This window comes from Podarcis raffonei, chromosome 17 (assembly GCF_027172205.1).
Source record: "Podarcis raffonei isolate rPodRaf1 chromosome 17, rPodRaf1.pri, whole genome shotgun sequence".
Taxonomy (NCBI): domain Eukaryota; kingdom Metazoa; phylum Chordata; class Lepidosauria; order Squamata; family Lacertidae; genus Podarcis; species Podarcis raffonei.
In genome coordinates, this window is record NC_070618.1 from 15,869,836 (window position 1) to 15,895,825 (window position 25,990).

At 43.2% G+C, this 25,990-nt stretch overlaps 1 protein-coding gene across 4 annotated transcripts in view; it reads left to right on the forward strand.

Annotated features, from left to right (window-relative positions):
* Positions 1-25,990, forward strand: part of ECPAS (Ecm29 proteasome adaptor and scaffold) — a 60,233-nt gene that overhangs the window by 21,398 nt on the left and 12,845 nt on the right. For 3 of the 4 annotated variants that reach the window (XM_053370367.1, XM_053370366.1, XM_053370370.1), the window contains 22 exons: positions 1,720-1,843; positions 2,472-2,552; positions 3,419-3,638; positions 5,092-5,184; positions 6,601-6,692; positions 7,751-7,885; positions 8,369-8,534; positions 10,342-10,514; positions 10,922-11,023; positions 11,603-11,726; positions 12,583-12,728; positions 13,816-13,870; positions 15,753-15,867; positions 17,485-17,553; positions 18,134-18,251; positions 19,992-20,159; positions 20,659-20,738; positions 21,162-21,267; positions 23,435-23,482; positions 23,671-23,792; positions 24,043-24,193; positions 25,287-25,352. In XM_053370367.1, coding sequence (XP_053226342.1) covers positions 1,720-1,843; positions 2,472-2,552; positions 3,419-3,638; positions 5,092-5,184; positions 6,601-6,692; positions 7,751-7,885; positions 8,369-8,534; positions 10,342-10,514; positions 10,922-11,023; positions 11,603-11,726; positions 12,583-12,728; positions 13,816-13,870; positions 15,753-15,867; positions 17,485-17,553; positions 18,134-18,251; positions 19,992-20,159; positions 20,659-20,738; positions 21,162-21,267; positions 23,435-23,482; positions 23,671-23,792; positions 24,043-24,193; positions 25,287-25,352 — 2,554 coding nt within the window. The remainder of the gene's footprint in view (positions 1-1,719; positions 1,844-2,471; positions 2,553-3,418; positions 3,639-5,091; positions 5,185-6,600; positions 6,693-7,750; positions 7,886-8,368; positions 8,535-10,341; positions 10,515-10,921; positions 11,024-11,602; positions 11,727-12,582; positions 12,729-13,815; positions 13,871-15,752; positions 15,868-17,484; positions 17,554-18,133; positions 18,252-19,991; positions 20,160-20,658; positions 20,739-21,161; positions 21,268-23,434; positions 23,483-23,670; positions 23,793-24,042; positions 24,194-25,286; positions 25,353-25,990) is intronic. The other variant, XM_053370369.1, reaches the window with a different exon arrangement.

Genomic DNA, 25,990 nt, shown 5'->3' on the forward strand with positions numbered 1-25,990 from the left:
GTTTGTATAAATTGGCCAGCTGATGTGCCTTCAACCAACTTCCTTCCCTGTCTCACCTTGGAACAGAGAAATTGCTTTATCTCTTCTGTCAGTTTTCTAGTTCCTGCATTTCAGCATTTTTCTATAATCTTACTCCTACTTACCCTCAACTACTAGTCTCTTATTGTTCTTACTTTCTCTTTTTTTTTTAAAAAAAGAAAGTCTGTTTCTTTCAAAGATTTAGTTAAAAGAGAATGGGGAGCCCCCCTTCAGGGTAAAAAGGCTACTGTAGTGGCACAAAAATTCTACATGTTTCCAGATCTCTTCAACGTTTCACTGGCTGATACTCTGATAGTGGCTGCTGTAATCCGTGCAGCGGTCTCTTAGGACTGATACACTCCTCCTTTAAAGATACGGTACCAGCCTACCATTTGGTCCTAGAACTTTTACCAAGAGCATCTCTGCTTAAAAGGGATTCTACTGGTCTCTTCTCCAGACTGCATTTTCTTCTTCTTCCCTATCATTTTCCACCTTCTCTGTCTTTTGCTAGGACACGGTTCAGAATTGGGATGTAGGCATAAGAGGCTGGTCAGTCTGTAAAAATGTTTGTCAATTGGGATGTAGGCTGTTATGCCTATCGGGTGGTTGCTCAAGAGCGCACATATCCCTCACTGGTCTTTTCAAAGGCTTTATTATTGGTGCAAAGCATTTACAGTGCAGAACGCCTAAACTCCATGTCTTCCTCAGTCACTAACAGAATCTGAGAGTGGGCGGTCCTTAAACTTTCCCCAGCAGAGTAGTTTCTTGACCCCCACCCGACGCCTCCCCTCTCTGTGCGAAAACCTACTGCGCAGGGAAGGCTTTGGAAAAGGGAGACCTCCCTCCTCCCCGCTTTGCTCAGGCATGGTGTCCTGGCTCTTTCTTGCATCCTCCGAGCCCTGCAGCTCTTCCCCACTAGAGGCGGGATGTCCCTCCTCCGCTGAGGAAGTGCTGCTTCCCACAATCTTTGGGGGCTCTCTGTAATCCAGCTGCCTTTCCACCTCTCGCCACTGAGCTGAGGGCAGTTCCCTGACATAGGCATAAGAGGCTGGTCAGTCTGTAAAAATGTTTGTCATTTCATCCTGCAGGCAAAGGCAAGAAGGGAGGATGGCAGCCAACGACAGCTTTATTATAGCTGCACATCGTGGCTTGATAGTATGAGGGGGTTAACTCAAAGACTTGCAGTTGGTACGGTTTTAGAGAATTGGTCTTGCATTTGCCCTGTTGTATTAAGACATGCTCCAATTTCAATAACAGAATGCAGAGTGAAACAGATTATAAATATAAAAAACCACTAAACAAAGCTTGGTAAACAAACCTTTTCAAATACTGTACAGTATATTAAAAACATTGGCAATAAAAGCTAGTCTAAAAGGAAACAGTCGTCTTGATAAATTCATCTCCGTTTAAGGGCATTTGAAACTGATTGGTCCCAGCGGTTCTCAACCTGTGGGTCCCCAGATGTTGTTGGACTACAACTCCCATCATCCCTGAGTTCTGGTCTTGCTAGCTAGGGGTGATGAGAGTTATAGTTCAACCACATCTGAGGACCCACAGGTTGGGAACTGACAGGGCAGCCCATGCTTTCTTTGGTGGGAAAATTTCTCAGATTTGTGGCCATCACTGAAAAGGCTCTGCATCGCTCTCTCTATGTGTGTGTATGTGTGCACAAACTGGCTTTCCCCCCTTAATTTTTGAAAGACGGGAAGAGGTACATGGAGAGGCACAACGCGCGCTGAGGACGATTCCCGGCAAAAATGAAAAGGAGAGCGGTGGTAAACAGATGCCTTCCTTCCCAGAAATGGTCCAGTATATTCAAGAGAAGGTACAGAATTTCAGCTTAACTCCTGTTGACTAGTAAAGTCTGTACAGAATCTAGTCATAATAGTGCAACTTACACAGCCCACACACAAAAAAGAGAGAATGGTGTGAAGACTGATGCTTAAGCTTAACAAGTCTGGCGCCATAAGCTGCCTCGATGGCTGAACACCTGGCAAGCCTTTCTGAAGAAAGGGTGATAAATAAACACCAGCCCAGTAAATATTAAGCAGAACCTTGAGAAATACGAATGAAAGACAGCTCTTTCTCTTTCTTAGTGCTTCCTGGACAAGGTACTTTGAGATAATTGTGTTTCTCTGCTACCTTTTGGATACCAGCTCTGTTCCGATACTAATAATAAAAAGAGCAATTTGCATTAGTCCTATGGGCCACACCTCATTTGTTAAGGTCTTCTGGGGAAGTCCTTCATTGGGTGTCTTCTCTGTATGTAATTAGGCTAGAATCCATTTTGTTACAAACTAGTCAAGTATGTGCTTCTGTTTTGCCTCCTTGCAAGGCTCAAATGTTGTTGGGCAATACATTTTAATTGCACAGGAATTAGGTTATGGTTGTTGAGTTGTTGAGCACAAGCTGCCTGGACATCTGTTAGATATTTTGTTCCCCCCCTGCTTTAGGCTTCTCACAGAATGAAAACACCTGCTAAATATATGACAGGGACTACAGTCATGCCTTTCAACCCAGCTGCTTTCGGAGAGGTATGTGTATCACTTTCGCAAAATGTTGTGTCCGTTCTGATAGCCCTAACCCTTCTCCCACATGAACCTGCCTGAAATTTAAGATTTGTGTTGATGTCCTCTGGCTTCTCACATTGGATTGTTAGGTGGGCGATAGTGTTCCTTTTGTGAAGCTCTGTTGCCCAACAGGTGAGGGAGGCACCAACTTTATCCTTCAGAAGGCAAGGTGTGTGGTTGTATAGAGTTCTGACATGAACATTGCCCTGCGCATGATGCAGTCTAAGCTAAACAAATTAAAGTCCTATTGATTCAGCTGAATGGTTCAGCTAATTTTAACACATTCCCATAGAAACAACGAGGACAACACTCTTCTGGAATCATACTTAGACTAACATTTGAGCTGCAGGCTGCTTAACCAATTTTGCAGGCGTTCGCACCAAGGCACTATATAAAATGTTGTTTTTCACAGTTGCAGTTCTTGCAGAAATGCACATATTGACTTTGTTTATTTGTTTCTTTAAAAAAGAAAGAAAGAAAGAAAGAAAGAAATGCCCGAATTTGAGTGCTGGAATAGTGTAGTAACCAAGAGACTTAATTACAATTGGGAAGTCACCATTTGAATCTCAGCTCAAGCTTTGAACTCACTGAGTGGCCTCAGACTCCATGTGCAACTCTGAGATAATTATACTGACCTACCTTACAAAGCTGAGGCAATATATTTGGGGTGCTTTGAACTTTCTGAAGATCTATAGGAATGCTAGCTAAGTATTACTAAATTGGGAATCTTGGTTCAGGGAATGAAGCCTTCTGACTGATAGTGATTGTTGTTCCCAATACCAAGTGGCCTGTTTCCCTAACCTTTTATCTTGTTTTCTTCTGCTGCTTAGATCGTCCTGTACCTCCGAATGTGTCTTGCTCACAGTTCTGGTGTGGTGCCCACCTCTCAGAGCTTAGCCGAAATGCAGGATCATGCTCCAGCTATTGGCCGTTACATTAGAAACCTCCTCTCTGGACATGTCATAACATCCTCTTCCTCAAAGGGAGGTGAAAGCAACCCTGTGCAGATCTATATAAGCCTTCTTCAGCAACTGCTGTCTGGTGTTGGAGGTGAGAAACAGCGCTCCACGGAGGTTGAAAGAAAGGACTCCCCTTGCTATCTTTTCCTCTCTGATTTAACCTATTAAAGGTTTAAACGAAGACGAGTACAAAATGTCAGTATAGAATAAGAAGAAGGAACCCCCAACCTCCCTTTTAATCCAGTAATACAAGGTCCACATTTTGTAGTACAGTATTGCAGTATGAATGCAGGAAGGGGGAATAAAATTAGTAATATAAAACATATTCTCTAAACTGCGGTAATACATATGACAATGCTGTTCCAGATTGGGGCTTCAAGAGAACTCTAATTATACCAAATTTATATAGACAATACAACTATATAATAATAATAATAATAATAATAATAATAATAGTAGTAGTAGTAGTAGTAGTAGTAGTAGTATTTATACCCCGCCCATTTGACTGGGTTTCCCCAGCCATTCTGGGCAGCTCCCAACAGAATATTAAAAATCAAACATTAAAAACTTCCCTAAATAGGCCTGCCTTCAGATATTTTCTAGAAGTTGGATAGTTGTTTATTTCCTTGACATCTGATGGGAGGGTGTTCCACAGGGCAGGCGCCACTACCAAGAAGGCCCTCTGCCTTGCTCCCTGTAACCTCACTTCTTGCAGTGAGGGAACCACCAGAAGGCCCTCGGAGCTGGACCTCAGGCCATTTTGTTTACGAAGTCTGAAACCCCCTGCCATTGGCCCCCTCCTATATAAATCCGTGTTGTTACCAAATTCATTAAAAAGTCTTAATGAACAAGCAGTGGAAAGCTGCTGTCAGTCACTAGGTCAGCAGTGAATAAATTTACTTCCTGAAAACATAAAAATTGTTTTGATCCACCAGGAGGACAATGCTCATGTGCTCTGGCATTCTGTTTCCCTTGCCAGCCTGTGTTACTCATGAGCAGGGCATGAGAGCGGTGGGCTTTCCCAGTTGGCTGTCTCCACAGCTTGGTATTCAGAGGTATACCACCGTTGTACATGGAGGTTCAATGTAGGTATCATGGCTAATACTCATTAATATACCCATTCTCCATGATTCTGCTTCTTCCCCCCTGCCTACAAAAATGCATCTTATGTTTCTGGCCATCATCACATATTGTGGAATTCCGTAAGTTTAATTCCCCTTCCTTGCTTTAAACTATCCAGGTCATGGTGTGTCTTAAAAGACTTCTGGATGTGTCACCTTAAGCTAGGTGTTAGGGCTGGGGAGAATATGGAGACGTCTGACTCCTAGAGAAGAACAAGGAGGAATGATTACTGTTTTTTATGAATCATCTTGTGTACGATGCCTTTTTAAAAAACCAACAACAACTCTTTTCTAATCTTGCCTTTCCACCCACATAAGCAGAGTGTGACCCTTTTGTAATTCCACCGTTTGGCATGTCTTCCATTTCCTCCTAAATCCTGGGCTTTCCCCACTCCCATCTTACATCACTTCCTCTCATCACAGCGACACCGGAAGTGGCATCACTTCCAGTATCGCGGGATTTTGGCAGCTGTGCCGCTCACTCCTCCATCTTTCCTGCTTTCTGGTTCTGTTTGGGTGAGTCTTTGGTGGCGTGGCTTCCCAAACTGCCATGCGGTTTTGAGAGAGTTGCATTCAGATTTCTGTCTTCGTTTTAAGAGAGGAAAAGGAAATGCAATTTGTTTTGTTTTTTTCCTTTTCTCCACAATTCATGATTTTTTTAATGCATTACCAAATTACCATCTTTGGCGATAAGCATTTTCCAGTTTTCAGCTATTGCGCTGTTTTGGAATAAGCTGCTGTATCTCAAGGTGTATCTCAGATTGACACCTTGTGGCATCGCTTTCTGGTCTCCAGAGGCTGGTTATCCTGTCTAGTCTCTGGGTTGCATTTCACTCTCTTTGGCTTGGACTTGGGTGAGGTGCATGTCATGAATGGTCGCTTTTGGCTTGGTTTCAGCTTCTTGCTTCACTTCAGCTGCCTGAAACATTTAGGAGCATCAGAAGTGACTTGCCAGCAGTGCACGTGAAATTTCAGCCCATGGGTATTGCATTGCTCTTGGGCAGAATGACTCTTGTGTTCTTGTAGCATCCTGATGTTAGAAACACCTGTTGGCGTTATGCATGCGAGATGCCACACCTCATCTTTTTGCTAGTCATTATGTGGTACATTTGGCCAGCTTGAGTTCTCAATGCTTTTAGGGGACCAGCAACACAGTCCTAACCATATCTAAAGGTAAAAGTAAAGGAACAACTCTGGGTTTGTGGCACTCATCTCGCTTTACAGGCCGAGGGAGCCGGCATTTGTCTGCAGACAGTTTTTCTGGGTCATGTGGCCAGCATGACTAAGCCGCTTCTGGTGCAGCGGAACACCAAAACCAGAGCAGTGCACAGAAACGCCATTTACCTTCCCGCCGGAGCGGTACCTATTTATCTACTTGCACTTTTGGCGTGCTTTCGAACTGCTAGGTTGGCAGGAGCTGGGACTGAGCAACGGGAGCTCACCCCATCGTGGGGAATTGAACTGCCGACCTTCTGATCGGCAAGCCCAAGAGGCTCAGTGGTTTAGACCATAGCGCCACCCGCGTCCCAGTGCCACCAATCCTCTTGACTTCATTGGGTCTTAAACCCAGATCAGTGGGGTTAGGATTGCAGCCTAATTGACTTTTAATTTACTATTCTAAGAATCCTAGATTTATTTATTTTTTAAGCAGTTGCTAACAAGTTTTCAAACGTGATGGCAATTTTCTTTGATAGGAGCTTCAGTGTTAAACGGTATTCTTATTTCTGCCAAATGTTTTGACATGCAAAGTATACCTGTAAAAGAAAATCAGCCTTGGTGTTGCTTTATATATTTGTTTGCAATGTTCTTGGCATGTTTACTTTGTAGGCAGCAAAGGAGAGAGCATACCAAAAGCTGCTGTGTATTTGTACTGACTTTAAATAATATGTCAACTTGCCACTTCTCTATTTTTGTTTTTATAATACTACGTAGGTTTGCCAGTGATGTACTGCCTGTTGGAGGTTGTTTCTGTCTATCCTGAAAAACTAGCTGCAAGATTTGTAGACAAAATGGATTGGATAAAGGTATGTTAAAATACTACGAAAATTGTGCATTATTTTTTTTCAGGAAATGATGCATTTTGCTCCAGTTAGACAGACTCTTTTGCATGACTCCCAAAAGATGGAATGTATGTTTTCCAAGCTTGGGGCCTGGATTTGTTGACAATGGTTAACATGCAACCTGTGTCACACCCGTGCTAGCCCGGTATCTGTTTATGGCGAGGCGTCTATGTAAATCACTTAGGGATTCATTTTAAAGGTCTGCCATTGGGAAATTGGTATGGCATTGCCCTTGAAAATATGATAATATTAATGTTCCAAACAAAGTAAGGATGAAATACAAAAGGGGATTGTGACAATTTCTCTTTAAAGAAGTCATTTAAAAATGACTTTCAAAGGCAAAATGGTACAGTGTCCAGTTCTAGAGCAATTAAAACAGGAATAGAATGGCTTCTCAGGGATTGGGTCTGTATTGATTACTTATATTGTCCAGGCTGTCTTTAGTCTCCTTGAACTTGGTATTTCGTCTACCTGAATTGCACACAGGTATGGTATTGGAACAGCTTTGTAGGTTTGGCCAAATTCCCTCAGAAGTAATGTTGGTGCACAGTTCTTCAATTCTGCTTTTTTTTGGGGGGTGCTTTTGCAGTTACAACTCTGGAAAAAATGCCATTCAGAAGTAATAATAATAATTTATTTATTTATACCCCACCCATTTGGGTGGGTTTCCCAGCCACTCTGGGCAGCTTCCAACAAAATAGAAAAAATACAATAAAACATCAGATACTAAAAACTTCCCTAAACAAGGCTGCCTTCAGATGTCTTCTAAAAGTCAGATAGTAGTTTATTTCCTTGACATCTGATGGAAGAGCATTCCACAGGGCAGGCGCCACTACCGAGAAGGCCCTCTGCCTGGTTCCCTGTAACTAGTCACTATGTGGTACATATTGTCCTAAGAAGTGTCCTAAATCAAACCTTTTAGGTCAATTGGATCATTGTTTTCATTGTTGAAATTCTAGTGAAATTTTTATATGTACTGTAACATGGTTAAATTGCATATGTATCTTTCATTCTCTTTTCAGAGCCTTATGAATACCAATAAGGAAGAGATGCGGGAGCTGGCTGCTCTGTTTTATTCAGTAGTATTGTCGACAGTGTCAGAAAATGAATTTAAAACATCAGTTCAGCACCTGATAAAAACAGCAAAAGACAATCATGTAAGCTTAGTCCTCCTTGTCTGTTATTCTGTGTTAACTTTTATTAATGACTGTGACAATTAGTAAAGGTACTGTAGGCCCCAGATGATTTTCTTTTAATCTAAAGAAGTTGAACTAACCAATATTTTGGAAAGCAGTGATTTGTCTATAATTAAAATAGGCAAACAAATTGGGGGGGGTCATTTTGTTATGCAAGTTATGATTTGAAAAAACAGAATGCATCATGTCACTAACTTGAATTTAATTTAATTGTATGCCAGATATTTAAAAATATCCTTACAATTCTGTGTTTGTAACAGATAATATTTATTAAAGGGTTTTAAGTGTTGTAGAATTAATGGAGGCTGCTGTTTTAGATGAGTTAGATAACCAATAGAAAGTCACATCACTGCTTTTATTTGTATGGAGAGCTTATGATGCCCTGGTATATATCCTTTAGTGATTTGCATCTGCTTTAGTAAGATTGTTGCTTTTTATCTGCAGAATCTGGAAATGCAACATGGATCCTTGTTGGCTCTGGGATTTACAGTTGGACGGTATTTGTCAAAGAGAAAAATGAGGATGGTGGAACTGCATGACTTGGAAGATCCAAATACCATTGTTGCCCCAGAACAAGACCAGTTGATAAAGTCAACGACAGAAACGATCGGTCAGTTTATGCCTTTTGTACTTTGCCTGTATTCTTGACTCATTTGGTTCCATTTCTCTAATCTACACTGTGCGGACAACAGGGGGCTTTGCTACAAAGCTCTAATTATACACTAGTAATCTTAAACGCACTACTTAGGAATGGGCACTATGTTTTGTTTGTTGCTTTGGCATCAATTCATACCATGAGATTATGTTTTGTGTTGCCTGGTTTGCACATTGAACTAAACCATACAGTGGTATGAACTTGCTGGAACTTCATCTTTCCCCAGTTATTCTGCTGCTGCCCTGAACTAAGCCATTAAAGGTAAAGGAACCCCTGACCATTAGGTCCAGTCATGGCTGACTCTGGGGTTGCGGCACTCATCTTGCTTTATTGGCCGAGGGATCCGGCGTACAGCTTCCAGGTCATGTGGCCATCATGACTAAGCTGCTTCTGGTGAACCAGAGCAGCGCATGGAAATGCCATTTACCTTCCCGCCGGAGCGGTAGCTATTTATCTACTTGCACTTTGACGTGCTTTTGAACTGCTAGGTTGGCAGGAGCAGGGACCGAGCAATGGGAGCTCACCCCGTCGCGGGGATTCGAACCGCCGACCTTCTGATTGGCAAGTCCTAGGCTCTGTGGTTTAACCCACAGCTCCACCCGTGTCCCGAACTAAGCCATAGTTTGGCTTAATATGTCATCTGAATTTGGCTTGTCATTTAGCTTTCTCTAGCCTAACCATGAGCTTTATATGTCTCATGGTTCATGGCTCATGAGCTAAACCACAAGCCTGGGTTTGGACAGGACACAAAGCCAAACTATGGTTTAGCTCAGTAGAGCACAGCAGCAAAACTGAGGAAGAGCAAAGAGACTGTAGATCTTCTCTCCCAGAACCCACGTCCCTGTGCATTCATGCTAAGCTATGGTTTGGCTTAGCGTGAGGTGCAAACTAGAACCAAGGTTTCTCCAGTTGCAACCAAGATACCCACATAAAAAATTCCAGTTGGAAGAATTCTAGAAATGAGAAATGTATCATTATTTTTCTAGACGTGAGACTATGACGGTGCTCAATATTTGTGGCTACAATGGCGAACTAATTGGTGCTCCCCACTTTATGCAATTTCACTTACGCGTGTGGGGGCCCAGAATGTAACCCCCACGTAAGTGGGGGGAAGGCATGTACCCTTAAAATATAAATGGAGTGGTCCCATGAATACAGAAATTAGCCTTCTGTGATCTGAGATACTAGATAAAAAAGCGACTGAAGCACTGTAGATGTAATATTCTTTTTATGCATACGCTGTTACTTCAGTTTTGGAGGTTCTGACTAAACATGAGGAAGAACTTTTTGATAGTAAGAGTTGTTTGACAGTGGAGCCGACTCCCTCGGAACATGTTGACTCTCGTTTCATTGGAGGTTTTTAAGCAGAGGTTGGATGGCCATCGGTCGGAGATTCTTTAGCTGTGATTCCTGCATTGTAAGGGCTTGGATTAGATGACCCTTGTAGTTCCTTCCAGCTTTATAGTTCTGTGATTCCAGACCAGACACCCCCAAACTCTGCCCTCCAGAAGTTTTGGGACTACAGTTCCCATCATCCCTGACCACTGGTCCTGTTAGCTAGGGATGATGGGAGTTGTAGTCCTAAAAACATCTGGAGGGCCGAGTTTGGGGGTACCTGTACCAGGCAAATATTTTGACTTCGTTCTTGACGATACCTGTTGGAGAAGACTGGAAGTCTTACTGTCTTTTAGGCCTCCTTAAATTTTTGAATTATCGTCCTTTTAAAGGAGAAATTCAGTCGTCCTGTTTGTTTTTATTTTAGGTTCTTTTCTGGATAGTACCTCACCCCTCTTGGCAGTAGCTGCTTGTACAGCACTGGGGGAAATAGGCAGGAATGCGCCTCTGCCCATCCCGAATGAAGGGACTGGATTTACAAAGCTTCATCTTGTTGAAAGTTTGCTAGCCAGAATTCCCTCAGGCAAGGAAACTAATAAGGTAATGTTTTGCAACAGTTCATTGTTTCTTTATGCATGTGTGTTTATAGGTTTACTCATGTGAGGCCGAAAAATAAAGCCCATCTTCTTATGGATAAAAGACTGACTTTTATAAAACTTATTGTCCAAATAAAAAAAGGGGGGGTTATGTTGTTATTTTTATTGAGAGCAAATCAGTTGAGCATGGATTTAGAATAATCTTTTGGGTAGGCAAATTGAACAGCTCATGGCAAACACACATTTCTGTTGGCTGTTCATTCATCTGAGTCCATTTGCACAGGACTCAGTGTTTTGTGCAGAATTTGTGCCCATTCAGCTAGATTGATGTACTTCTGAGGTTAGGAGGTTTGTCTTCCCACCTATATACATGGACAGGTGTTTTTATAAAATTCCTTTGATTTCTTTTAGATGAAGGAACGAGCTATACAAACACTGGGCTACTTTCCAGTAGGGGATGGTAACTTCCCCCACCAGAAGCTACTCTTACAAGGATTGATGGATTCTGTAGAGGTAATGTTCTAATGTTATACATTAAATATGAAGGGTTAAAATTAGTATTTAGTCATTTGTGTCACACTTTCAAAGGGGTATGCTTTAGCATCTTAAATTTTGTTCCATTTTTTAGATAAGTTAGTGTAACAGGCTTGCTTTTGTATTTGTAGATTTTGAATAATAACAATACAACAAAATATTAAAAGCAAATTAAAACATCAAACATTAAAAACTTCCCTAAACAGGGTTGCCTTCAGATGTCTTCTAAAAGTCAGATAGTTGTTTGTTTCTTTACGTCTGATGGGAGTCGGCGACCATTTCACATGGTTCCCAGCCCCTGCAACTTATATAAGCGTGCTCCACCCTGTTCTGCCTCGCCCTTTGAGTGGCATGTTTTGTGATGTTTTTGGTCACTTAGAAGTTTTGTTAGAGTGTTAGCTCCCGAACACAGGAATGAATTGGCAGATCCTTCAGAGCAGTTCAGCAAAAAAGGCACGCCTCCCTTTGCACTCTAGAATAGCCAGAACTTTCATGTTGCCAATGGAGAACTGAGCAAGTTGAAATGTAATTCCTGTTTTGTGTGTGTGTGTTTCTCAGGCCAAGCAAATTGAACTGCAGTTTACTGTTGGTGAAGCTATTACCAGTGCTGCGATAGGAACTAGCTCTGTAGCTGCCCGGGATGCGTGGATGGTAGCTGAAGAAGAATATACTCCTCCCGCTGGTAGGTTTGGGGATAAATGACTACGTGTGTATGCAATCCTTTATCCCCCTTTTCATCAGTTCAATGCCAGACCAGTATCAGTGGACACTAATCTCTTCTGTTTAGTTTCTCTCCCCTCCCCTTCAGATGCTGGCTTCACACTCAAATGCTTAATAGCCACCTGGGATTAAGCCTGTCTCCAGCCCCTTAGCCTTGTAATAGGATGTACAGTGGAACCTCGGGTTGCGAACGTGATCCATGTGGGAGGCATGTTCTCAACCTGCAGCGCTGCATCTGCGCATGCGTGGGTCACGATTTGGCGCTTCTGCATATGCGCAAAGTGCAATTTAGTGTTTCTGTGCATGCGCAAGCGCCGAAACCCGGAAGTAACCCATTCTGGTACTTTTGGGTTTGGCGCGACGCGCAACCCGAAAACGCATAACCTGAAGCGTCTGTAACCTGAGGTACCACTGTAATATCTTCAGTTCATAATTGATAGGAGAAAAGCACCTGCAGTTAAACATACCTGGTTTTCCTAATTTGTGTCGAGCCTTTTTGTCTCTGCATTTTATTCTGAGTTTGGTCCTTTTGAATTCTCGCTTGATGCTGAATGTACCTTGGCGAGGCCTTAAGCCAAGAACATTGACCCACCAAAGCCATGATTTAGATCCCACTCTATAGGGTATGTTGCAGATTTTCCTAAGCACAAGCCTACAGGAGGTTACCTGAACTTGGACAAAAGTCCAGTAAGGGCCAAAATGCTGAACTTCTAATTTTAAAACGATAAGTGCTAACCGATGGACCAGTTTGTTTTCCCCAAAATTCTTTTGTTTGGAATAAACTTCTCTCCCCTTCTCCTTTTGTTTAATTAAAATAGATGTGAAAGTTAATGACGTGGTTCCCTGGGTCTTGGATGTCATTTTGAATAAGCACATTGTCAGCCCCAACCCTCACATAAGACAAGCATCCTGCATCTGGCTTTTATCATTGGTGAAGAAGCTCAGCACCCACAAAGAAATTAAGGTATGAAGACAAAGCAAATTTCCCCTGTCTTTCTTTCTTTCTTTCTTTCTTTCTTTCTTTCTTTCTTTCTCTCTCTCTCTCTCTCTCTCTCTGTCTCTCTCTGGTTTTGTCAATCTTTTGTGCTCTCTTTTCTCATTGGCCTGGTTTGCATGTCATGGTAACCCAAACCATGGTGCAGGGCAACTGTGTAGGCTCCGTTTTGGCAGACCTCCTGTGGCTACACTATGCTGAGCTAAAATTTTGTATGGCTCAGTGTGATATCTGAACCCCGACTTTTGGGTTTGCTCTTCGGGACAAACCATGTGCCGTAAACTGAAGGGCAAATCTTGATTGCCACTCATGGTTAGTCTGGAGAGAACTAAACAGCAAGCTTGGGTTTGGACGGCACACTTAGATCAGTGCAGCAGCTGAATGACCAGGGAGAAGCAAAATGTCTGTGATTTTCTCCCTCAGAGATTGCCTTCTTAGGTGTTTTTGACTTAGTGTGACATGAGAACCAAGCCAGCTTCTTTTGCCTCTTTATGTATTATGGATTTCCGTTTGTCTTGGTGCAATGCCTGGCTGGCAAAAGAGGATTGGAAGCAATAGCGCCTTTTGGCTTTCATGGGTCTGTAACTTTTTTCAAAGCTCATGAGACTGTATAAGGGCTCCTTGTTGGGGTCCCACATCTCACTGCATTCGATAACTGATGCCATTGAATCACAGAAGAATTGTGATTACAAAGTGAAGGATTGATGTGTCTCTGAGATGCATTCACACTTCATGGGGTTAGTTTGATTCTGAAGAAATATTCTCTTTGACCCTGGTCAGATGTTTCTTTCATAAAAGGCAACACGTTAACATAGGGAACAAGCCTTTGTTTCCTGTATCCTTTCCTGTCACTGGCAAACCAGGCCGTACTAAGTTTATACGCAGCCTTGAATTTCCTGCCCTGTGATCTAGTCCTCCCCCCCCCCCCAATGTGCAGATGGGATATTGGGCACGAGTTTTCTTCTTTATTTTAATGGAAAACTTTTTCAGACACTCTAGTAGGAATGAGTCTAAGAATGTGAGAAACAAGCTGCCTCCCCCCCCTCTTCTTTTGCAGTCTCACCTCAAAGAAATCCAAACTGCATTTGTAACTACTCTATCCGACAGTGATGGTAAGTAGAATTCTACTTGCTTTCCTCTTTACCTGGTTTGTTTTGCACTTCTCCAGCGCAACACCAGGGTGGCTAACAAAGTAGTAAGAAAAAATAACATTGCAGTTTTAGAAACCCTAAAAAATGAATCATACAGACTAACATTAGGGTCCCCAACATGGTGCCCATATCAGCCCAGTGCCAACAGACACTGACATTCTCCTTGGTGCTGACATGGCTCTCCTCTTGTCTTGTTTTGTCTTGTTTTGTTGCCTTGCCTTGCCTTGGGCAGTAGTGGGCTGGCTGTGGTTTTGCCTGATTTTTGTTTGTTTGGTAGGAGTGCTTTCCCATCTCCCTACCTCCTCCGTTTTGTTTTGTTGGCTTCACAAAGGCAGGAAGAGATGGTTATTGAGCATCCATCCTCCAGCAACAGCCGGCAAAACTTGCAGCTGCAAGGAACCAGTAACAATAAGGCAAACAATAGTACTTCTTAAAACCCTGGGGGGGGGAATCTTACTGAATTATAGCAGTGAGGGCTCCAGATAGGACTCTGTAGGGAGGCCCTACCAATTCTTACACAGTCTTGCCTCTTGATTAAAAACCTGCTGTTCTCTATTAGAAATGGAAGCCATTATCAGGCATTGTCGATGAAGGAAAAAGCTGACGCAGTGCAAGTTAAACAGCAATTGTATACAGTTTACCTGGGAGTATCTTCCATTGAACTCAATAGGAGTTGTTACTGAGTAGAGTTGCATTCATTTTATCTTTTTGTTGGCTTTGCACTTTTAAGAATCAGTTCAAAAAATAAACTGGACTATTGAAATTGAGTGCTTTTTTTTAAAGCATAGCCTTCTTGGAATTCAAATTATAACCTAATTTTTGTTTATTACTATTTTTGCTACAAATATTGATACAAGTAGAAGAGCATTATCCAAACTGTTATTCTTAAATGCAGCCCTGTATATTTGTTTCCATCCCATGTAACAGTAAAGTTTATCGTTCAGCAATGCAGTGAAGTAAAGCAGCTACTGAATATGAACAGAGAGTGGAAATTAAAAATATAGACTGCTATTGACATGCTGGTTTCAGAAAATTAGTGCTGTGAGATAGATAAAGTGATACTTTCTGTTGCATCAATGTGTAAAGCAGAGACTCTAACTGACCACCATGACCAGAACGATGAGCTGGGGGAGAAGTTTGTGCACAGTAAACAATGCTCTCGAAGTTTTTACTACTATTGTACAGGCAGCCACAGGACATGTAATGTTCCCATTGCCACTGCTTTTCTCCATTTGGCAGTCTAGATCCTAAGGCACTGTTCTCTCCAGTACAGTCATACCTTGGATCCCAAACGCCTTGGTACTCGGACGTTTTGGCTCCCGAATGCCACAAACCCGGAAGTGACGGTTCCAGTTTGGGAACGTTCTTAGGAAGCCGAATTTCCGACACGGTTTCCGCGGCTTTTGATTGGGCCAATCAGAAGCAGCGATTTGGTTTCTAAACATTTTGGAAGTCGAACAGACTTCCGAAATGGATTCCGCTCGACTTCCAAAGTACAACTGTAGTTATCCCCAAAGCCTTACACCGTGAATACGCTTCTCCTCCAGAATGCACTATGGCATTCTGGAATTGCAACCCAAGTGTGCAAAGGCTTTTCCCCGCGATCTTCTATTATGTGCCAGAAGCACAGTGGGGAATTGTCATCCATCAAGGCAACATTCCTATGCATGAGAGAGGACTCCCCATAACTTGTAGGACTTCAGACTGTCCAGCTTGATTTTCTGGATGACTGTGATAGCTAGTTCAAGGTTTTGGTGGTGTTTCAAACACTCAGCTCATTTGCAGAGCTTCTGTACTAATTCTTATTCCCTATTCATACAATTTTGTTTTCTGTTTCTCAAAGAACTCAGTCAAGATGTTGCTTCCAAAGGCCTCGGTTTGGTGTATGAGCTTGGGAGTGAGCAAGACCAGCAGGAGCTGGTTACTACTCTTGTGGAAACTCTTATGACTGGCAGAAGGTACTTGTTTGCACCTCGTTGTGTGTGGAATCCATGTCAGAGAAGAGGAGAGTGTGGTTTAAGAGACAAAGCTTTGAAAATAAGGGACTTAAATATAAAGAGTGGTATTCCAGTAAGTTTTACGTAGCGTAAGACCCATTGAAATTAAATAACTTGATTAAGTTAAGTCCATTAATTTCAAAAGGATTATACTGAGTAAATGGTTGAATACCAGCCATAGATAGGGTGTTAGCTGGTGTCTTTGAAAGGAAGACCTGAAGCCCGTTTGCTACATTTGCTGTATTTGCTAAAGGGAGGGCACCATTTGTGAATCACGAGTGTGAAATATTTCACTTAAATCCCCAGGTATGTTTGGGACATGCTGGTTATCCACCATATGCTTATTAGAGACTGCAATTTGGATTGAATGTGGCTTCCTTGGTGTAAAACCTTTTTGCACGGTGGCCCAATCCTAAATGTGAAAATTCTGGTCTGGGTGTAGAGGTCAGGACTGAATGACCTTGTAGCTCCATCTATCCAGGCAGTGGCGTGATTATGAGCTCATTTATAACATTTGTACAAGTTGGTGTATTCAATGTACATGCTGCAGACCCAAGTCTTATTAGAATAACTAAAATACCGCCAATCAGGTGGGGCAGAATTCAGAATAATAATAATAATAATAATAATAATAATAATAATAATAATAATAATAATAATTTGTATCCCGGCCAAAGCCGGGCTCAGAACAGCCAACATCATAAAAACAATATGCATAAAACAGACATCAATTAATTAAAATACATCTTAAAATTAATTCAGACAAGTTAAAATCTAGGCAGGTGGCAATTATCAGGTTGGAATTGAGAGTGGTTGATACTTGCCAGGGCCAACTCTTTCCACTGATCATACAAGGACCTATGAGCAGGTTGGGGGGCGGGTTGTCGGACGAACAGACTTTTAAGCATTTTCAAAACTGTCGTGTGCACACAATCTGATACATGAGAGAGGGGACTCACAGATGCAGGGTGCATTAGTTTTTTATCCTCATCTTCCTTCCTCACTTTGACAGGTGGGTGCACCACTTCACTCTGCCTGACAGGTGAAAGTGAAGTGGGAGTCCTTGAAAGCGAATGTGATCTATTGTCCATTACACATGCCCGCTTTCATGATAGGTTCTTTTGTATGCTCAGAGCTGGTACTGTTTTGCTGGTACCAAGAGTCCTATGTAGTTTGTAGCCCTGTTCAGGTTTTCTAAGCAGCTCACGTAATGGGGGTGTGCATGGATGGGTACACAGTCCCTGCCCTTGCTATTGCACATCATTGTCCACAAGTAGGAAGAATAACTTCTGAAGCAGTGAGTTTTTAACCACGCAAGCTTCCCGTGGAATTGGAACCTTGGAAAACCAGGTTCTAAATCAGGTTGGGGATTTGCACGTGTTGAGAAGACGCGCCCCCCCCACTGCCAAAGTGACCCCCCCTACTTTATTGAGAGCGATGGGAATGGGAGCGGAAGAGCTGATGTGCTCACTCCTACTTGCTTCATCATCACGTGATGGATTTCAAACACTTGAATAGTTCTCTTATCTTTTAAGGGTTTTTTTTTTAAAGAACTATAAAAGCATACTTTTTTTCCAGAGCCAGGCATGAAGTGACTGGGGAGACAGTGATGTTCCAGGGATCAGGCCTCGGCAAGACTCCAGATGGGTAAGCTCATTGACTAATTGCAATGTTTGGACTCTGAAAAAGGCTTCCTTGGGTGTGCCCCCCCCCCCCCGCTTTTTTCTCTAGAACATGGGTAGGCAAACAAAGGCCCAGGGGCCAGATCCGGCCCAATCGCCTTCTAAATCCGGCCCACGGATGGTCCGGGAATCAGCATGTTTTTACATGAGTAGAATGTGTGCTTTTATTTAACAAGCATCTCTGGGTTATTTGTGGGGCATAGGAATTCGTTCATCCCCCCCCCCAATATATAGTCCGGCCCCCCCACAAGGTCTGAGGGACAGTGGACCGGCCCCCTCCTGAAAAAGTTTGCTGACTCCTGCTCTAGAACTATGAATACACTAAATCTGAAGGTGTTGGTTTCCTCATTCAGTTTTATCGGGAAATTTTACCATTTAAGAGTTTTGAAAAAGTACTCTGCTGTCCAATAGCTGTTATTTAAATCGACCCCAGAATGCGACTTTGACAATATAAAAGTCCCATTTCCTTGTAATTTTTCCTAGCGGAGGGTTTTTTTTTGTTTTTTTTCAAAGCGGCATTAATTTTTCATTCCTGTTTTCCCAAGCCAGGGTCTTTCTACTTACCAGGAGCTTTGTTCGCTCGCTAGCGACCTCAACCAGCCGGACTTGGTGTACAAGTTCATGAATTTGGCCAATCACCATGCAATGTGGAACTCTCGGAAGGTAATTGCATTTAAGGCTACTCAAAGTGTGAACGGTGGAACGGAACAAAAGAAAAGCCTGTAATAAGGTGCACATTCCGGGTCACGTTGTAGGAAGTTGTTCCCCTTTTTTGAACTGTGACCTGAAACCCAGCATTGTAGAATCTTAACAAAATTAGAAGGGATAAGAACATAAGAAGACTTTCTGCTGGATGAGACTAGTGGCTCTTCTAGCCCAGAATCCGGTTCTCACAGCAGCCAACCAGGTGCCTATGGGAAGCTCAAAAGCAGGACAAGGGCTCCCCAGCATTGCACCCATTTGTGATTTCCAGTAATTGGTATTCAGAGGCATACTGCTTCCGACGGTGAAGGTACAGCATAGCCATTGTGGCTAGTAGTAACTGTGTTTTTTGTTTTGTTTTATATATCATCATCAATCTTTATTATGGTCCGGAGACCCAACAAATCGTTACAAAGCGATACACAATTCATACAGCCTACCTCCAGGTTAAACAAGCATTTTGTTCAGAATATAGGGATCATGGGTTCTTGCAACCACCGACAAAAACTTTGCCACTGCTAATGTTCTAGCGTTTGTCCGGTCTTCCAATAGGAACCTGACATAGTGAGCCTCTGATTTTCCCGGGGAAGGTACCAGCAAGGGTAATATCAGTTCAGCCCTGGCTTGCTCATATTTTGCACAGTGCAACCAAATATGTTTTATGGAATTGATGTCTTGAGCACATGAGCAAAGTCTGTCCTGGTAGGGAACTCCTCTCAACCTGCCATCCAACACTGCAGAAGGAAAGACGTTTAGTCTGGCTTTGGTGAAAAGCCTTCGATAGTTTGGTACTGTCAGGTTTTAAATGTAAGATGTTAACTTTATATAAATATTTTCAGTAATTCATTTTTAATTTAAAGAAAATTAAAAATGAAACATAAAATAAATCCTATTTAATACTGGCCTCAGCCCAGTATACCTGAAGGAGCGTCTCCACCCCCATTGTTCTGCTCGGACGCTGAGGTCCAGCGCCGAGGGCCTTCTGGTGGTTCCCTCCCTGCGAGAAGTGAGGCTACAGGGAACCAGGCAGAGGGCCTTCTCAGTGGTGGCACCTGCTCTGTGGAACGTCCTCCCTTCAGATTTCAAGGAAATAAACAACTATCTGACTTTTAGAAGACATCGGAAGGCAGCCTGTTTAGGGAAGTTTTTAATGTTTGATGTTTTATTGTGTTTTTAATACTCTGTTGGGAGCCGGCCAGAGTGGCTGGGGCAATGCAATCAGATGGGCGGGGAGCAACATAAAAATTACAATTGGTCGTAGCATTAGTATTATTAAGATGGAGGTATTTAAGTTATTACGGGACGCGGGTGGCGCTGTGGGTAAAAGCATCAGCACCTAGGGCTTGCCGATCGAAAGGTCGGCGGTTCGAATCCCCGTGGCGGGGTGCGCTCCCGCTGCTCGGTCCCAGCGCCTGCCAACCTAGCAGTTCGAAAGCACCCTCGGGTGCAAGTAGATAAATAGGGACCGCTTACTAGCGGGAAGGTAAACGGCGTTTCCGTGTGCTGCGCTGGCTCGCCAGATGCAGCTTTGTCACGCTGGCCACGTGACCCGGAAGTGTCTCTGGACAGCGCTGGCCCCCGGCCTCTTGAGTGAGATGGGCGCACAACCCCAGAGTCTGTCAAGACTGGCCCGTACGAGCAGGGGTACCTTTACCTTTATTTAAGTTATTGGCTTTAACCGTACTTTTTTTGTTTTCTCAGGGAGCTGCTTTTGGTTTTAATGTGATTGCAACCAAAGCTGGGGAGCAGCTCGCCCCTTTTCTCCCCCAGCTTCTGCCTCGTCTCTATCGTTACCAGTTTGACCCCAATCTAGGGATCCGGCAGGCTATGACCAGCATTTGGAATGCGCTCGTGACAGACAAATCTGCAGTAAGTAACGGAAAGCCGTTCTCTATCCCTTCTTTTTGTGATGGTTCTGGCAACTCATCACATGTAAAAGAGTTTTAGATAGCTGGATATTATTTTAAATGGGCAAGACACTAAGAAAATAGTCCGTGACGAGATCAGATAAGGCACACATTGCTAGATGCGTGCGTACACACGCATGCTGTGCATAGTACAGGAAAAAGCATTTCTGGATACAGTGGTACCTCGGGTTACATACGCTTCAGGTTACATACACTTCAGGTTACAGAGTCCGCTAACCCAGAAATAGTACCTCAGGTTAAGAACTTTGCTTCAGGATGAGAACAGAAATCGTGCTCCGGCGGCATGGTGGTAGCGGGAGGCCCCATTAGCTAAAGTGGTGCTTCATGTTAAGAACAGTTTCAGGTTAAGAACGGACCTCCGGAACGAATTAAGTACTTAACCCGAGGTACCACTGTGTAGGGAAGCTGTTAATGTTTACAGTTCATTTTCATTTGATCAGGTGGACAAATATATGAAAGAAATCCTTGATGATTTAATAAGCAACTTGACCAGTAACATGTGGCGGATCCGAGAGTCCAGGTATGTCTTTCTGAAACCATTTGTCTGCCATGTAAATAAAAAGTTTGGTGCTTTTGGAAGGTTAAGGGCTCGACTTGTAGATTTCCAGCATTGGATGATTTATTTATTTTTTAATCTCTGAGCAACAGGCAGGAGGAATAAAGGAATTTGCTGTTAAATTTGCATCACTCATAAGCACCACATAAGCAGCTGCTATCCTAAAGCCTCTTTTTGTAGAGGGGAGTTTTAAAATAGGAATGAAATATATTTGAAGAGATCTGGGGGGGCTAGATGAGATTTTTTCCCCAATGAAATTAAGAGGTCTTTTCCTCATAGGCATTACTGTTTGGAAAATGATCCTTCTAAGTTTTCTTTCTTTCTTAATATTATTGGTTTTGAGAAACTTGGTGTTAATAAAGTATAATGACTAAGCTCTTGCCATAGCTGTCTAGCATTGAATGATTTGCTAAGAGGAAGACCCTTGGACGACATTATTCATAAACTTCCAGAAATATGGGAAACTCTCTTTAGAGTGCAAGATGACATAAAGGTACTAAAGCTTTTTACGTGTTTAGTATAAATTGTTCCGTTTCTACAGGACATAAAAACAGGCTTTCACAAACAGTTTGCTCGTAAGGACTTGGACGTTTCCTTTTTCCAACTGGAATCACTGGGAGAATTCCAGCTGGTTCTTGGTGTCAGTCAAGCTCAGATCCGCTGTTAGAATTTGCTTTCCCCCGAATATAGTGTGATGTTGCGTACAAGACCTGTTCCTCCACTCCACAGCGAGCGAAAATTTGGGGTGATTTTCAAGGCCTATGAAACAAAAACCACAAAGAATCTTAATAAAAGCAACACTTTCAGGGATATTTACCGCACATACTATTTCTAGTTATCTGAGGGTACAGTTTTGAGGGTACAACGTATCAGAGCTTACGTCTTAACTTTTGAAGCATCTTCGTATTATTCGTAAATAGGGTTTGTCTCCAATTACATTCATTAAATTTTTTAAGTTTGGTAGAGCCAGGGTCAAGCTACCCTGGACAGATTAAGTGAGAAGATCAGAAGGCCTTCTCGGTAGTGGCACCCACCCTGTGGAAGGCAGACATCAGTTGTTAAGGAGATAAGTATTATATAACATTTAGGAAACACCTAAAGGCAGCCCTGTATAGGGAAGCCTTTTAAGGTTTAATGTTTTGTTATGTTTTTATATATGCTGGAAGCCTCCCAGAGTGGCTGGGGCAACCCAGTCAGATGGGCGGGGTACAAATAATAATAATAAATAATAATCATCATTTTGATCTCTGTATTTTTAATTTTGTACATTAATAGGGGTAGGTATCATCAAATGTAATCAGTTGTGGCAATATAGCAGGGAGGGGGCTTAAACCTTTCCATCCTGTTTTAAATACCCCTCACCCCAGGTTGCCATTGGAACCAGAGGCCTGTAATTTTTCCACTGTGAAGCTTAACAGCTTGCAGCATCCCCTTCCTGCCCCGCTCCTCCCCTCTCCACCACAGTTAGTCTTGCAAAGAGTATAAAGGGCATTCTGCTGGAGGCAATGCAATCTTCTTTCAAGCCTAGTTGTGATGGTGGTTACAGCTGGGACAGAAATGATCTTGGCATGTACAGTGACACTTGCCTCTTCCAGGCCAAAAAAACACTTTTGCTCACTGTAATTAAGCTGGGGTGGGGTGGGGAGCATATTGGCTTGAATATACAATTTGCCCCCTATTAGCCTAATGGTTGCTGTAGGGCAGGATGTGATTTTCCTGGAAAGGGAAGAGTTAAGACTTCCTCCCTAGGTTCTTGGGAGACCAGGATGATCATTCCCCTCTAGCATTTAGGCTTGCAAAACAGCCAGATTTCTTTTTCAAGCCGAAGTGCTGGAGTGAGCCGGAGAAGATTGGGGGGGGTTGCGTGGGGGGGCCACACCCACTTTCCCTTGCTGCTGATACGTGATGCCCAGAGAGTTGACGAAGAGGAAATGTGACACTCGCCCCCCCCCCAAGGTTCTTCATTCCTGCCCTACTGAATCTCACTAAGTTTTGTACTCGTACCATAGATGGTTAGTGAGCTTGATCCTGTAGTGTGCCTGTGTCTTACCTGTCTGTGCTGTGTGCAGCAGAGTTGTGACAGTATTTTTCGCTCTATAAGACACACTTTTCCCCTCCTAAAAAGTAAGGGCAAGTGTGTGTGTGTCTTATGGAGCGAATGCAGGCTGCGCAGCTTTCGCTGAAGCCAGGAGAGCAAGAGAGATCGGTGCGCATCGATCCCTCTTGCTCTCCTGGCTTCGCTTCGCTGGAGAGGTGCTGCGCAGCTTTCCCTCTCGGCGCAGCGCCCCTTAAGCGAAGTGGGAGGAGAAATGGAAGGGGCTCCGTTTCTCCTCCCGCTCTGCTGTAGAGGCGCTGAGCAAAGAGGGAGGGAATATTTTTTTTCTTGTTCTCCTCTAAAACTAGGTGCATCTTATGGTCGGGTGCATCTTATAGAGCGAAAAATACAGTAACACCTGAACTCTACATGCAAGCCCTTATTTTTGCCCTATGGGGCATCTCCCATACTGATTCAGGTAATACAGATCCCAAAATGAGCAACTCAAGTAAGGACAAAAACATCAGGATGAAATCCCTCTGTGGTTCATAGTGACTTAAATTACATTGAACAGCTTAAAATCAAAAACTTTCCCCCCTACCCCCCCTTTTGTTTTCTTTTGCAGGAATCTGTACGGAAGGCAGCAGAGTTAGCCCTGAAAACATTAAGTAAGGTAAATTTTCATTGAATCTGCAGGGACCAAAGCCATTCCACTGACCTGCAGAATTTCCCTTCCCATCACAACCTGACCCCATGTATTCTTGGTTGAGGCTTCTTACATTCATCAGAGCAACACACATGTTCATTCAAGGGGCAGAGCTTGCAGAGGGTTTCACTGGAGTGTCTTCTTTTTATTTTGAGGTGTGTGTGAAGATGTGCGACCCGTCCAAAGGAGCAGCAGGCCAGAGAACAATAGCTGTCCTGTTGCCATGCCTGCTTGATAAAGGAATGATGAATACTGTGACTGAAGTGCGGACTCTCAGGTGCGTTCTCACATTTTCCCATTCTCCCCAATTGAATACCTTGAGTATATTCAGCCAAAGAATCTTTCTTCTGGCCTCCATATGTTCTTAACTGAGATGAAATGGACAACTTCATCTATTGATATACTTAGGGGAAGACATTTCTGCACTGTTGTTGTTGGCATCTGTCTGTCTCAGGAGACAATGGAAGAGTATGCCTTTGGGGTTATGCCTTTTCTTTCATCCTTATTCTCTGTACCTTTTGCTATAGCATTAACACCTTGGTGAAGATCAGTAAAAGTGCCGGGGCCATGCTCAAGCCACATGCACCCAAGCTCATCCCAGCTTTGTTGGAGTCTCTGAGTGTGCTGGAACCCCAGGTCCTCAATTACTTGAGTCTTCGTGCTACGGAGCAGGAAAAGGTACCATATTTTTTGCTCTATAACACACACCTGACCATAACACGCACATAGTTTTTAGAGGTGGAAAACAAGAAGAAAAAAATCTGAATGAAACAGTGGATGTATCATTTTTGTGCTTCATGCTGTGGCCACAGTCATGTGATTTGATGGTGAGTTTGGGGTAGCCCAATGCAAAAATTCTGAGAATCCATGTGGATCTGTGCTTTGTAACCATGTTTTGCACCATTGTGGCCCCAGGCAACAGCGGGTGTGTGGGTTTTTTTGGTGCAGGCTGTAGCCATGGACATGTAATGTGATCTGATGGTGAATTTGGGATGACCCAATGCAAAGATCCTGAGGATCCATGTGGATCCGTGCTTTGTAACCATGTTTTTGCACCATTGCAGCCCCAGGCAACAGTGGGCGCGTGGGTTTTTTTGGTGCAGGCTGTAGCCATGGACATGTAATGTGATCTGATGGTGAATTTGGGGTGACCCAATGCAAAGATCCCGAGGATCCATGTGGATCTGTGCTTTGTAACCACGTTTTAAGTGGGGAGGGAAAGAAAAACACAGAAGGGACAAGGAACACGAGAGTGGTGTGCGGAGAAGCAAATACACATATATAAGCAAATGGACATCAGTGGTTATGTGTTAAAAGCTTTTGCGGCTATGGAGGAATGAGATGGTGGATTTAATGGAATTAAACATTGTAATGCAGTTTATTTTTAAAATGCCACTTTAATTTGAAAGGACAGAACCTCTGCCCCTCCCAGATGTTACAGGACTCCAGTTCCTATCATCTGTAACCATTGGGCATGCTCGCTGGGTCTGATGGGAGTTGGGTGTTCAACATCTGGAGGACCACAGGCTCCCCACTCCAAGTTAAAATATAAATCTCAGGTTAATGAAACAAGTGAAATCTTGAGTACAGTCAAATACTTCTAAATCCTCCTCCTGCTCATGGGACTTTTGTTCCTCTGACTCTCCAGACGCTTTTAATATTACCCTTCTTGCTTCTTGCCTGGTAACCATATACACCTTCTGTTTTCTCTTGCTGCTTTCCTAACTTCAGATTCTGGTTATACACATTTTTTTTCCTCTGTGTCCTTCAGGCGGCAATGGATAGCGCAAGACTCAGTGCTGCTAAATCCTCCCCCATGATGGAGACTATCAACATGGTAGGTAACTCATGTTCACTTAAGAATCATAGAATCTTAGAGTTGCAAAGGACCCTGAAGGTTATCTCTTCCAACCCCAGGCAATGCAGGAATCTCGATTCGATCATATATGACAGTTGGCCCTCCAACCTCTGGTTTCAAACCTCCCAAGGAAGGAGAGCCCACCACCACTTGTGGAAGTCTGTTCCACTGTTGGAACAACTGTTACTGCCAGAAAAATCTTCCTGATGTTTAGTCAGAGTTACCTTTCCTGTAACAAATCCATCAGTTCAGGCCCTAGCCTCTGGAGCAGGAGAAAATAAGATTGCTCCATCCTCTATGTGGTGGCCCTTTAGATGTTTGAAGAGGGCTATCATATCTCCTCTGTACCAGGCTAAACATACCCAGTTCTCTCAGCTTATAAAACTTGGTTTCCAGGCCCTTGATCATCTGAGTCTCCCTCCTTAGCACACAGCTCTCCCTTTCCTCTTCTGCAGGTGATCAGTTATCAGCCAGGTTGCCCGTCGCAGGTATAGCACAGCACAACTAGATTGTCCCTAAGCCTTCTGATGATGCGCTAGCAAGTAGCTTATGAACAGCATTTTTAAATAATGGCACCAGCATTCTTTACTAATGGCACCAGTTTTGACAGTCTTTTG